Consider the following 14,108-nt stretch of genomic DNA (forward strand, 5'->3'; position numbering starts at 1 on the left):
CTCCTGGCTGGAACTCTGTCCTAGCTGCCAGCCCACTTCCTGGAAGAAAGTACTTATCAGCGGGGAGTCAGATCACCAAACATTTCTGTCTCCCTTGTGAGGCCCTCCACAGCAGAGTAATCTTTATTACAACATCTCCAATTTTGGAGCCCCACATAAAAACAGCAAAATGCGAAAAAGAAACATGAGTAACAGCAACATCAAACACAGTGGAACATATCGGCCACTATCATATTCTGACCGCACCAAAAAAAACAAATTGACCAGAGCCAACAGTGTTCTCTGTATGGAAATAAATGTAAAATCATTACAAGTTTAAGACCTCAGGTATCCAGGCGTGTAACCAAGGAGGCTACTTTAGACCTACTGCCCAGGACCCTCTGCCACTCGATGTTTTCTCCTGGCAAGATGCAGAAGTCGTGCTGGAGCATGAAAAATTAGTACATCCTAAGTCGGCTAGAGCTTTCCAGGCTTCAGTTATACCTTTCACTTTCCTGGATTTACCACCAACTGTAATCAATAATCCAAATGGGAACAACCATTGATACTAAGTCCCACGATTTGCAAAAATTTTGTAACATCTCTCAGATCCTTTTCATGAGGCACTTGTTGAGGATCTGGATGAAAGTTAACAAATGATATGGAGGTATAGATAGGTTTTCCTTATTGGTCCCGCTACCTTATGAATCAGCATTTGGGGAGGGAAAGTAGAATTTTCTCGAGGTGGGAATATGAGGATTTGATACCTTTTTTCCTTATTCCTGGACGTGGGGGAAACTTACCCTTTTCAGATTTACAAGAGATGTATCACCTGCCTTTGGGAGATCTTTTCTTCTATTTGCAGGTTAAGCATTTCATTGTTGCCCAGAATTGGCTGCGGGTGGGACCCTGAAGATACAGAACATCTTAAAAATTTGCATGTGGCTTTGGGTAAACTAAAAGGCTTTATCTTGAGATTTCTTGGGAGGGAGTTTCATCAGTATAACTTTATGTTAAATTCGGAAAGGGATCTGGGTGAAGAACTTACTATGAGTAAGTGGAAAGGGGTGTTCATTGAAATTAAAGAAGTTTCAGTGTGTGTGTGTTGATTAAAGAAAATGTTTTTCAAATAATTACACGGTGGTATTATACGCTGGATAGATTGAAAGTGATGTTTCCAGATATGGCTACTGACGTTTGCTGGAGATATCAGTCTGGTAGGGGGACCTTTTTTCATATATGATTGACTTGTGTTAAATTGCAAACCTTCTGGAGGGATAAAGTTGATATCAAAGGCTTTGGGTACTCCTTTTCGTTGTGAATCTAAATTTTGTCTGCTTTGCCTTGGCAATGCAAGGGGTCACAGATGGCAAACCACAGTTAAAAGGATTTGTTTGGCAGCGGTAAAATGTGATATAGCTGCAAAATGGAAGCAACTCAGTAGTCCCACCTTCAATGATTGGGCAACTTGCTTCCGGGTGGTTCGGAACTTGGAGCAACTGACCGGCATTGGGGCTGTTTTGATCATCACGAGGCATAGATTCAGCGCTCTCTCCTGCTTTCCCATATTTGAAACTGTGGATTTTATGCTTTCGGGGGGGGGGGGGGGGGGGCTTTTGTTTCTAAAAGGAATTGGCGCTCAGTGAAGAACCACTGATGGGTGTTTTGCACGGTTCATTCTTTGGTATATTGGGGAGGGGCGCTTAGGTTGGGGTGTTAGTGTATTTAAATGTTTGTGGTGAATTTCTTTGTTGTAACTTATATTCAAAAACTTTAATAAAAAAAATGTGAAAGTAAAAAAATAATGCTAGGATAGAGTGCAACTGCACCGTCAAAGGAGACAGGCCTGCCCAACATTCCACACTTGGATATAGGCCAAGGAGGTGGATTGCCTGCAAGCCTTGAGAAGGGTAGCAATGACTAGAAGCAGATATACTTTGTTGAACGATTTGGGTTCTGTAATGGTTTCCCAAGTGATCCAAATTAGTATTCACTTCTGTTTTGGAAATTGCATACTGGGGAATTTTAACCTGCACCAGCCCTTGTACAGGTGATGTCACTGGAACAAATCAGTTTCTCTACCTCCATTTTGTGGTTGGGAAGGTGCACAACCTTTTTATATGGCTTGGTCTGGCAGTATTCAAGGAAAGGAAATTAACAGCTATGAATAAATTTCACTGTAAATATGCACCTGATAAGGTGCCCCACTTCAGCAACCCTTTTTCTGTCCAGAGACTGGGAAATAAACCTAGGAATAAAGTTTGGCCTATGCGAGTGGGATTTAATACAGATTCTTCTTCTACTACAGTTGTGGCAGATAATCTCTCCCTTTTTGTGTGAGATCCCTCTGCTCAAACTCACATTACAGAATATTGCTACTGTTTGGCAATGCCATGCAGATTCCACCCTTTGCCATACACAGACTACAGCAGCACATCATAGTATCAACTACATAATTACTGATCTCTGTGCAGTCAGATTAAATTTTATAAAGCAGTTTCCTCTTCCCTTCTATTAGTGTGATCAATAAATCTGGTGTGAATCGGGTGGTGTGGAAGCGGCCTCGATTGACGCACAATGGCCCTGTGCGGCGTAGCACGGTCATCGATCAGATCCCCTTTCTGGCAGTGGCACGGGCTCTTGGTAAGTGTTTGGGGGTGGGAGGGGATCAAAGACAACAGCTTGTCTGTGTGTGTGCATTCTTTCTGTGGAAATCAGATGTTGGAGAAACCTGCATTATACTAGGGTAGTGGTGATTGTACAAAGATTCCTGAATACAGATGAATGTTTCCCCTGGTCCCTCTGATATGCTACATAGATTTGGTGGGTGGAAGGGTTTACAGTAGTCTCACTTTCCTTGACTTAAAAAGGCAGACACTCATTCCTTGTGCTATATGTTGCTTGACTAGTTCCTGTCCTCCCCTCCCCCCCTTTAATTTTATATATTGTACTAGGCCACAGTCTACTTCCACAAGTCCAGATTTTCTCCGTTTCCTGACTGGCACGGTACCTATAGTACCATGGAGTTAAGACTCTGCCACTATATGTGCAGTGTGTCTAGTTCAATTTTAATTGTCAGTGGTTTCACCAAATACTCTATTCTAGTTGCCCAGAGGCCTCTCAGTGGTGAGAATGTAGTAATATACTGTCACCCATTGGCAGATTCCACTTCTTAATAAGAATTTCAAGTATTGAGCTGTATTCCTCTTTTCGGAACAAGAGATCTTACTACTGACCTGAAGAACAGCACCACTTAATAGCTTAATATCCTCTTCCATTATCTCACCCAAATGTGCCATAACAATAGGAGAGTTAAAAAAGAACCCCACTTCCTTTTAGCCTGTGTCAAAGATCCATGTGGCAAGAATTAAATTTCCCTATTCCCCACAGGGTAAATGGATACCAATAGACCATTTATTGCAGAAGCAGCAGCCTGTGCTTATTTCATCTCAGTATGCACAATTTGGGGTTTTCAGTAAAAGAAGGGTAGCATAGTACCCTAGGTTATATCCTCTTCTGTTGCCTGGGGTTAGGTTGTTATGTATTGATTTGCACAACATTATGGCCTCCTGTGTGGTTCAAACCATGGCATTCTGGTCCTGGGCAGTAGAAAAGGAGGACTTGGCCAGGGGGGCTACAGTGCTGCTGTTCTTTTTATTGCAAAACTTGTGTTGGAAGTAGGGATCATAAGGGAGAAGAGAATAGATTGATGAGAGAACAGATTAGTGCAGTGCTAGCCCTGCAGCATCTTTCCTGATCCTCTTTCTCTCTGTTCTCCTCTCCAGTATAAATTGCAAAAAATTCTTCCTCCTTAAAAAAAAAATGTACCTAGGCATACAAAACAATGCTGAAAAAATGATTCATGTTTATAAAGTATACACTTCTGTAAATTGTAAATCCCTGAAGGAAAAGTTTCTTACCGGCTAATCTCCTTTCCTTCCATCTGTTAGAACAGTCCAGATATGTGAGTTATGCCACCCTGTGAGCAGATGGAGGCAGAGAACACATTTTCCAGTTATGACATTGCTGGTTTAAAGAACATAAGGATAAGAGTGATGCAGCTTAGGCACTTGCTAGTGAAAATGTCAAAGAAGAATGCAAAATACTCCTAGAAGGGAGAAAAAATAATAGCAAAGCCATGAGCTAGGTGGACTCCTTTCCTCTTTCTGGACAATAAAACCCCTCAGACGAAGAGTTAAAAAAGGAAATGATGGATCAGAGATGTCACTGATCACTGGCCTCTTTTCAGAGACAGACTTTGTAAACATATTCTGTCACCAAAAATTCTAAAGTACAGGGGTCTCTCAGCAGTTATGCTGTTCCCAGGTGTGTTGTGGACTGGTCTAATAGAATTTTAGGAAAGGAAATTTAATATTTAAGAACAAATTTCTCAGGTTGCTTTATATGCAGATAAGTTAGTTTTCACTGAGCAATTTTTGACCTGTCTCCCAGTGTTACATAAGAACATAAGAATAGCCATGCTGAGTCAGACCAGTGGTTCATCTAGCCCAGTATCCTGCTTCCAGCAGTGGCCAATCCAGGTCACAAGTACCTGGCAGAAACCCAATTAGTAGCACCATTAACATACTACCAATCCCAGGGCAAGCAGTGGCTTCCTCCATGTCCATCTCAATAACAGACTATGGACTTATCCATCAGGACCTTGTCCAAACCTTTTTTTAAACTCAGATATGCTAACTGCTGTTACCACATCCTCTGGCAACGAGTTCCAGAGTTTAACTATTCTTTGAGTGACAAAAATATTTCTTCTTATTTGTTTTAATAGGGGAGCATTGAAAATGTAGTGAGATAATGGAGTACAAGCTTAAGGAGTAAATCAACTTATAGATGAATAGATAGGGATGGGCTGGAGTGTAAATTTTAAGGGGCTTTGACATTAGCTTCAGAACTTAGTACAAGAACAGTACTGGGCAGACTTCTACGGTCTGTGCCCTGAGAAAGGCAAGGACAAATCAAACTCTGGTATACATACAAAGTAACACATACCATGTAAAATGAGTTTATCTTGTTGGGCAGACTGGATGGACCGTACAGGTCTTTATCTGCCATCATTTACTATGTTACTATGTAACTTTCCTTATTTTTCTGCTGGGAGTCCGAACTGAGGGGTTATCTCTCCCTATCAGCAGATGGAGGCAGAGACTGGTGCAGGTTGGACTAGTGCAGTAGGATATTTATTTCTTCTGTCTCCCCAGGGTGCTGTCCATGGTCTGCAGTCCTTGAGGTCGAGCCTTGGCCTGGTCTATGGATCTTCTTCTGTGGCCCCAAGCTCGAGCTCACAGGCTTCACTTGTGAGACTAGTCGGTGCTGACTCCAAGAGGCCTTATCCTGCAGGGGTGTCTCCTCCCCCCCCCCCCCCCAATGCTCTTATTCCCCAGAGCTCACCTCTACAGACTTAATTTATTATTATTATTTTTTTGAGAGAGAGGAGGTGCATACATACTTAAAGTTAAATTACCCGAGTATTTTATTTTTTTAATACTGGTTTTTCCTAGCTTGTTAAGTTAATTGAGTAGGCCTGTACAAGGCTTGAGGTGGGAGCAGCTTGAATTGTTTTCTCAGTAGGGAGTCTTTCATCAACAATGGATGCAGCAGCTGTTCATACCAGGAGGCAGGCACTGGGGGTTGTGTGGGAGTTGCTTGAGTACCACAGCTGGCTCCTATTGCCTTGTTTGAGATGGGGGATACAATTTTTGTTCCTCCACAATTGGGGATTGCGAGTTCAGCCTGACCCAGACTGTTTCCTTATTATATTTAGTTTCAGTGCCCTTTGAGTCTGGGGATGCCAATTCTGGGACCCTCATGGGACCTGGAGCTTTATATATTACACGCCTTCTGGGACTGCTTAATACAGCTTTGCAAGAATTCAGAGGTTGGACTTTGGCCCTTTCGGGGTCCCCCTGAGTCCCAAGGGCCTTGGGGAGGGGGCACAATCTCAGCCTTCCTAGTGGTGGTGATCCTGAGCAGGTTCTAATCCAGCCTTTGTCCTCTATGGAAGATGTGGGGTGAGGAGGACGCAAATGATGGGGTTCTCTTCTAAGAAAAGATGGAGTTGTCTTTGGACAAGAATGAGGATTCTCTGGTGGTGAGGCTTTTCAGTTAGGAGGAGCTCACTTCCTTAATTGATTAGGTCTCTGCATTTCTGTGCCTGCATGGGAGGGGCCTGTGAACAGAGACTCCATTCTGGAGGACCTCCACTGAGAAGACTGCTATCCTGGTAGAGAATGGTTCTGCTCTTAAAGATCCCCATGACCGCAAGACAAAATGTCGGCTCTTGAAGTCCAGGTTGCTGTCTACAGCACCTGTGTGGCCAGGGCTGTCTTGGGTTGGGAGCAGCAGTTGCCTACCTTTGTAGAGGTAGCTTGGCTAGAATCCAGGATGCCCTTTTTAGTGGATGCCCTATATGACCTGGTGTGTATCTGCACCCACTTGGTGGTAGCTAATGTGGTGGCACATAGATACTGTGGTTGCAACACTGGTCAGTAGATGCAGCCTCCAAGTTGTGCTAGAGTAAGCTAGGCTTTTGGGGTCGCTTGTTGTTGTTTGGAGAGGGCTTAGAAAGTATTGAGTCAGTGCTTGCCCTGCAGTGTCTTCCTGAGGACAGAGCCAAGTCTGAATCTTGGGGGCTGGGGACTGAGCTTGGTCCTGGCAGAATAGAAAAGGAAAGGAAACTATTGGGTAAAGCTGTCTTCTTTATCATCCTGCTAGACCAGTCCAGACTGGGATGTACCAAAGCTTTATCCCCCTCGGCATAAGCCCCCCCCCCCCCTCTTGTAATGTAGCTCTGTCAAAGTCAGCATTTCCTCTGGCCTGGAATATCAATCCTGTAATGTTTCACAAAGGAATGCATTGAGGACCAAGTTGCTGACTACTCAAACTTCTGCACAGGTAGTCACCTGAGCTGTAGTCAAATGAGCTCTCAGGCTTGCTAGGACCCCCTTCTAATTCAGGAGGTAAATTGCTTCTACTGCTTCCTTAATCCATTGAGCAATTAGAGACTGAGACCACTTTCCCTTTGTATGGCCCATGAAACAATATGAAAAGTCTATCTGATTTATGGAATTTGTGACTTCTACATACCAGTTTGTGAAGGGTTCGGGCAGAATGATAGTGGCATACTAGTTGAATAAAAGGCAGTCTGAACAAATGTCATGGCAGTGGCTTTCATCAAGAAACAAGGGGAGATTCGTGTAGCGGTGGCACTGGAAGCCAGCTGTTGCACACAGGTTGGAGCTGGAGTACTGCTTCAGTAGTGGTGGCAGCAGCCTGTGGAATCAGTGTTCCCACACTCTGCCCAAGTGTCCGATCAACCATTGCATTGCTATAGATGTCCAGCAGCTGAATTTTCAGTTGAAGTAAAGCGAGCACCTCTGTCAGTATAGCACATTTTCATCTGGGTCCTTGGGGAATCCATGAGTCTCTGGGTTGGTTGATGATAGTACACGATGGCCCAGGATGGCTTTGAGTCTGATTCGTCATAGGGCTAGAGGCCCTACACTTATGGCCTAGTTTTTAAAATGAAACTGTGTTAAGTCTCTAAGATTTTGGGTGTAAGTTAATATGACACTACACCAGGTCTTAGGTTTGGGCCTTATGCCTGGTCATGCTGTCTGTTCTGAATGTTCTAGCCTATATGAGCAAATGTCCCAGTTTGGTTGGAGAAAGGGCTTCTTTGAGTCTGGCCTTGGGATTCCTCCTACACATTTCTCTTGCCTGGTTACATGGGATGGTTTAGGGGAGAGCTCTAGCAGACCTCCAGATATTAGCTTGATTTCTTCATATAGAAAAAAATAATTGAAAGCAGATAAAGACCACATGGCCCATGCAGTCTGCCCATCCATACAATCCATGTGCCCTGAGCTTTCTTGAATTCAGATATAGTTTTTATATTCATCACCTCCACTGGGAGGCCATGCCATGAATTTACCACTCTTTTCCGTGAAAACTTTCCTCAAGTTACTTCTGACTATATCCTCTCACCTTCATCCTGTGCCCCCTCATTCCAGAGCTTCCTGTCTCCTAAAAAAAAGGCATCCCTTCAAATAGAATGTGGAAGGAATTTGATAACACACAATGATATGCCTTTACCATCATATTTTCAAAGTATTCTTCTTCCAAATGCATACTAGATATCTGCCCTATCTACTTAATGACCACTGCCCCACCAACATTCCTTGCTAGTGTTCTTTCATAGAGGGCAGACTGACAGGTCTGTAATTTCCAACCTACTCCTTATTTCCACTCATGTGCAAAGGAACCATATCCGCCCTTCTCCAGTCCTCCGGGACCACTCCTGACTCGAAGCATTGAAGAGGTCCGTCAGTGGAGCCGCCAGAACTTCTCCGAGTTCCTTGAGCTCCCTCGGACGTATCCCATCAGGCCCCATCGCTTTGTCTACTTTTATTTTAGCTAGCTCCTTACAAACACTGTCCTCTGAGAATGGGTCTTGGTCTACCATACATCCATCCCCTTTTGCATTTGTTTTCAACCTCGATGGTGAGTAAACTAAATAGAAATGCTTCTAAAGTGGAGGATCATGAGATTTCTCGAATTGAATGGAATGCAGGACCCGAGGCAGTATGGCTTCTCTAGAGGCATGTCATGTCAGTCGAATTTGATTGATTTCTTTGACTGGGTGACCAAACAGTTGGACGTGGGAGGGGCACTAGATGTGGTGTACTTAGATTTCAGCAAAGCCTTAGACATGGTTTCGCACAGGCGACTCATAAATAAACTGAGTACCCTTGGTATGGGACCTAGAGTAACTGACTGGGTTAAAGATTGGTTGAATGGAAGGAGACATAGAATACTGGTAAATGGAGCTTGCTCTAATGATAGGGATGTTATCAGTGGAGTACCGCAGGGATCAGTCCTGGGGCCAGCTCTTTTTAACATCTTTGTGAGTGATATTGCGGAAGGGCTGTCTGGTAAGGTTTGTCTCTTTGCGGATGATACCAAATTCTGCAATAGGGTGGACACCCTGGAAGGTGTGGATGAAATGAGGAAGGACCTAGTGAAGCTTGAAGAATGGTCCAGTATTTGACAACTAAGATTTAATGCTAAAAAATGCAGGGTCATGCATTTGGGTCACAAGAATCTGAGGGAATGGTACAATATAGGGGGTGAAGTGCTTCTGTGTACAAAGCAAGAGCGAGACTTAGGGGTGATTGTGTCTGATGACCTTAAAGTTTCCAAACAGGTAGAAAAAACAATGGTCATAGCCAGAAGGATGCTTGGGTACATAAGGAGAGGAATGACCAGCAGGAACAAAGAGGTGATAGTGCCCTTGTATAAGTCTCTGGTAAGGTCCCATTTGGATTACTGTGTGCAATTCTGGAGACCACACCTACGGAAGGATATAAAACATAGTAACATAGTAGATGACAGCAGAAAAAGACCTGCACGGTCCATCCAGTCTGCCCAACAAGATAACTCATATGTGCTACTTTTTGTGTATACCCTACTTTGATTTGTACCTGTGCTCTTCAGGGCACAGACCGTATAAGTCTGCCCAGCACCAGCCCCGCCTCCCAACCACCGGCTCTGGCACAGACCGTATAAGTCTGCCTAGCACTATCCTAGCCTCCCAACCACCAGTCCCGCTTCCCACCACCGGCTCTGGCACAGAACGTATAAGTCTTCCTAGCACTATCCCCGCCTCCCAACCACCAGCCCCGCCTCCTGATCTTGACTAAGCTCCTGAGGATCCATTCCTTCGGCACAGGATTCCTTTATGCTTATCCCATGCATGTTTGAATTCCGTTACCGTTTTCATTTCCACCACCTCCCGCGGGAGGGCATTCCAAGCATCCACTACTCTCTCCGTGAAAAAATACTTCCTGACATTTTCTTGAGTCTGCCCCCCTTCAATCTCATTTCATGTCCTCTCGTTCTACCATCTTCCCATCTACGGAAAAGGTTTGTTTGTGGATTAATACCTTTCAAATATTTGAACGTCTGTATCATATCACCCCTGTTTCTCCTTTCCTCCAGAATACACATGTTTAGTTCAGCAAGTCTCTCCTCATATGTCTTGTAACGCAAATCCCATACCATTCTCGTAGCTTTTCTTTGCACCGCTTCAATTCTTTTTACATCCTTAACAAGATACGGCCTCCAAAACTGAACACAATACTCCAGGTGGGGCCTCACCAACGACTTATACAGCCTAACAACCTTCTTGCTACGGCCACCGCCTTGTCACACTGTTTCGTCGCCTTCAAATCCTCAGATACTATCACCCCAAGATCCCTCTTTCCGCTTGTACCTATCAGACTCTCCCCGCCTAACACATACGTCTCCCGTGGATTTCTATTCCCTAAGTGCATCACTTTGCATTTCTTCGCATTGAATTTTAATTGCCAAACCTTACACCATTCTTCTAGCTTCCTCAGATCCTTTTTCATGTTTTCCACTCCCTCCCGGATGTCCACTCTGTTACAGATCTTAGTATCATCCGCAAATAGGCAAACTTTACCTTCTAACCCTTCGGCAATGTCACTCACAAATATATTGAACAGAATCGGCCCCAGCACCGATCCCTGAGGCACTCCACTACTCACCTTTCCCTCCTTCGAGCAAATTCCATTCACCACCACCCTCTGGCGTCTGTCCATCAACCAGTTCCTAATCCAGTTCACCACTTCAGGTCCTATCTTCAGCCCATCCAGTTTATTTAAGAGCCTCCTGTGGGGAACTGTGTCAAAAGCTTTGCTGAAATCTAAGTAGATTACGTCCATAGCTCGTCCCTGATTCAATTCTCCTGTCACCCAATCAAAGAACTCAATGAGATTCGTTTGGCACGATTTCCCTTTAGTAAAACCATGTTGTCTCGGATCTTGCAACTTATTGGCTTCCAGGAAATTCACTATCCTTTCCTTCAGCATCGCTTCCATTACTTTTCCAATAACCGAAGTGAGGCTTACCGGCCTGTAGTTTCCAGCTTCTTCCCTATCACCACTTTTGTGAAGAGGGACCACCTCTGCCATTCTCCAATCCCTCGGAACCTTTCCCGTCTGTAAGGATATATTAAACAAATCTTTAAGAGGACCCGCCAAAACCTCTCTGAGCTCCCTCAATATCCTGGGATGGATCCCGTTCGGTTCCATGGCTTTGTCCACCTTTAGCTTTTCAAGTTGTTGATACACACTTTCTTCCGTGAATGGTGCTCTATCCACTTCATTCTCATTTGTTCTATTTCCAGTCCATCGCGGTCCTTCAGGATTTTCTTCTGTGAAAACAGAACAAAAATATCTATTTAGCAAATTTGCTTTTTCTTCATCATTTTCCACATAGTGGTTCGCAGTATCTTTTAGTCTCACAATTCCCTTTTTAGTCATTCTCCTTTCACTAATATACCTGAAGAAATTTTTGTCACCCCTCCTTACATTTCTAGCCATTTGTTCTTCCGCTTGCGCTTTTGCCAGTTGTATCTCTCTCTTGGCTTCTTTCAGTTTCATCCGGTATTCCTCCATGTGTTCCTTTTCTTGAGTTTTTCTGTATTTCTGGAACGCCAACTCTTTAGCCTTTATTTTCTCAACCACTTGCTTGGAGAACCATATCGGTTTCCTTTTTCTCTTGCTTTTATTTACTTTCCTTACATAAAAGTTTGTGGCCCTATTTATAGCTTCTTTCAGCCTGGACCACTGTCCTTCCACTTCTTGTACTTCCTCCCAGCCCATCATCTCCTTCCTCAGGTATTCCCCCATTTTACTAAAGTCAGCACGCTTGAAATCCAGGACTTTGAGTTTTGAGTGGCCGCTCTCCACTTTAGCTGTTATATCAAACCAAACCGTTTGATGGTCACTGCTGCCAAGGTGGGCACCCACTCGGATATTTGACACGCTATCCCCATTTGTGAGCACCAGATCCAGTGTCGCTCCCTCCCTCGTGGGTTCCATCACCATTTGTCTGAGCAAAACACTTTGGAAAGCATCCACGATCCCTCTACTTCTTTCCGATTCCGCAGACGGAACCTTCCAATCTACATCCGGCAGATTGAAATCTCCCAGCAACAGCACCTCTCTCTTGCTTCCCAACTTTTGAATATCTGTGATCAGGTCTTTATCTAATTCCTCCAATTGTGTCGGAGGTCTGTAGACAACACCCACGTGGACAGAGGTTCTATCATCTCTTTTTAAGGTGATCCATATCGCTTCTTCCTTTCCCCAGGTCCCTGTCATTTCAGTCGCAGTGATATCATTCCTCACATACAGAGCTACTCCTCCACCTTTACGACCCTCTCTATCCTTCCTAAATAGATTATAGCCTGGTATGTTTGCATCCCATTCATGGGAACCATTGAGCCACGTCTCCGTGATAAACAGGATGGAGTTGGTCCAGAGGGCGGCTACAAAATTGATAAGCGGTCTTGGACATAAAACATATAGGGGATAGGCTTATGAATCTCAACGTGTATCCGCTGGGAGAGAGGAGGTATGTTAGAGATGTTTAAATATTTCGGGGGCATTAATGTACAGGAAGTGAGCCTTTTTCAAATGAAGGAACACTCTGGAATAAGGGGCATATGATAAAGTTAAGAGGAAATAGGCTTAGGAGGAATCTAAGAAAATATTCTTTCATGGAAAGGGTGGTGGAAGCATGGAATGGCCTCCCGGTGGAGGTCGTGGAAACGAGAACTGTGTCAAAATTTAAGAAAGCATGGGACAAGCACATGGGATCCCTTAGGAAAAGGAAGAGTTGGTTATGGAGGATGGGCAGACTGGATGGGCCATTTGGCCTTTATCTGCCATCATGTTTCTATGTCTCTATCAACTGTGACAAGGAATATTTCCCCAAAGCTTGGCCAAAATCATCATTACACCAATACCAAAATACCCCAACCAACCTAGACAACTGATTTCTAACTACAGACCGGTAGCCTCCATTCCATTCTTTGCTAAACTAATGGAGGGAATGGTAATCTATAGCTTACTCACTTCTTGGACTTGCACGATATTCTTCCACCATCTCAAAATTGAGCTGTTTGATTTCACTGCAGCTATATTCCCCCCCCCCCCCCCCAAAAAAAAAAAAAAAAAAACCCAAACAAACTCCCAGTGGTTTAAAAGAAAAATGTTCTCATTGTGGCAAGATCATGTCAGTGACTGACCCTCACAACTAGTGCTTACCATAACTTGGACCTGACTGTATGGCCTCTAATTGTAAACTCTATCCTTAAATGCAGAAAAGGACTCTTCCATATCATCAAGCTGATCAATCCATAGACTGGTGGGTTGTGTCCATCTACCAGCAGGTGGAGATAGAGAGCAAACTTTTGCCTCCCTATATGTGGTCATGTGCTGCCGGAAACTCCCCAGTATGTTCTCTATCTCAGCAGGTGGTGGTCACACACAGCAGCAGCTCTGGCTAGGCCTCCAAGCCTAATTTTTAGGTTTTGTTGAGTGCCTGGGGTTGAGGGCTCTTTTGAGCAAGTGCAAACCTGGTGGTGCCAGGTCCCTCCTTTTCTCCCCCCTCCTGCTGGCTCCGTTAAAAAAAAAAAAAAAAAAAAAAATTTTGAACGTCCTTAAAGGCGTTTATTTCGACGTTTATTTAAGCGTCTATTGCAGCTACTCACTGGGACACCAGGTCGTTACAGCTCGGAGCGGACAGCAGGTAATTTTTACCTTTTTATAGCGGGCAGGGGGTTCCCCGATTCTTCTCCTCGTGGCATATGGCGTCGGAGGGCAAGGGCGCAAAGGGTCGCTCCCCGGATCGCTTGAGCGCTTCTAGAGGGGATGCGGGGGTCTTAAAGCCTGATTCGCCCTTGTCGGGTGACAGTTTCGTGACCGATGTATGTCCCGGTCCTTCCTCCGGCGTGGCGGTTTTTCCCGCCATAAACGCCCATCCCCCGCTCCTCGCCTCCGCCATCTTGGCCGGCCACGCGGCTCGGACGGCTTCTTCTTGGGCCGCCCTTGAGGTTGGAGACATTAATGCCATGAACGCCCTTCATTTGGGCGACGGCACAAAAGCAGCTAAAGTTAAGAGCCGTTCTTCCCGCGCGGCTCCTTCGCGGAGTGTCGCGCCGGACGCCATTTTGGATGCGCAGCATGTCTCTCCCCCGCTCTTGCGAGCGCCGGTTGAGGGTGCGTCTAGGGCTGTTGCCCAGG

The 14,108-nt window shown here is 44.7% G+C and overlaps 1 protein-coding gene across 2 annotated transcripts in view; it reads left to right on the forward strand.

Annotated features, from left to right (window-relative positions):
* Positions 1-14,108, forward strand: part of PPM1D (protein phosphatase, Mg2+/Mn2+ dependent 1D) — a 56,720-nt gene that overhangs the window by 16,784 nt on the left and 25,828 nt on the right. Inside the window, exon 3 of one of the 2 annotated variants that reach the window (XM_030222279.1) lies at positions 2,498-2,622. The exons of the other annotated variant lie outside the window; for it this stretch is intronic. Within the exon in view, the coding sequence (XP_030078139.1) occupies positions 2,498-2,622 (125 nt within the window). The remainder of the gene's footprint in view (positions 1-2,497; positions 2,623-14,108) is intronic. 2 annotated transcript variants of the gene reach the window in all.

The sequence above is a fragment of the Microcaecilia unicolor genome, chromosome 13 (assembly GCF_901765095.1).
Source record: "Microcaecilia unicolor chromosome 13, aMicUni1.1, whole genome shotgun sequence".
NCBI classification, from domain to species: Eukaryota; Metazoa; Chordata; class Amphibia; order Gymnophiona; family Siphonopidae; genus Microcaecilia; species Microcaecilia unicolor.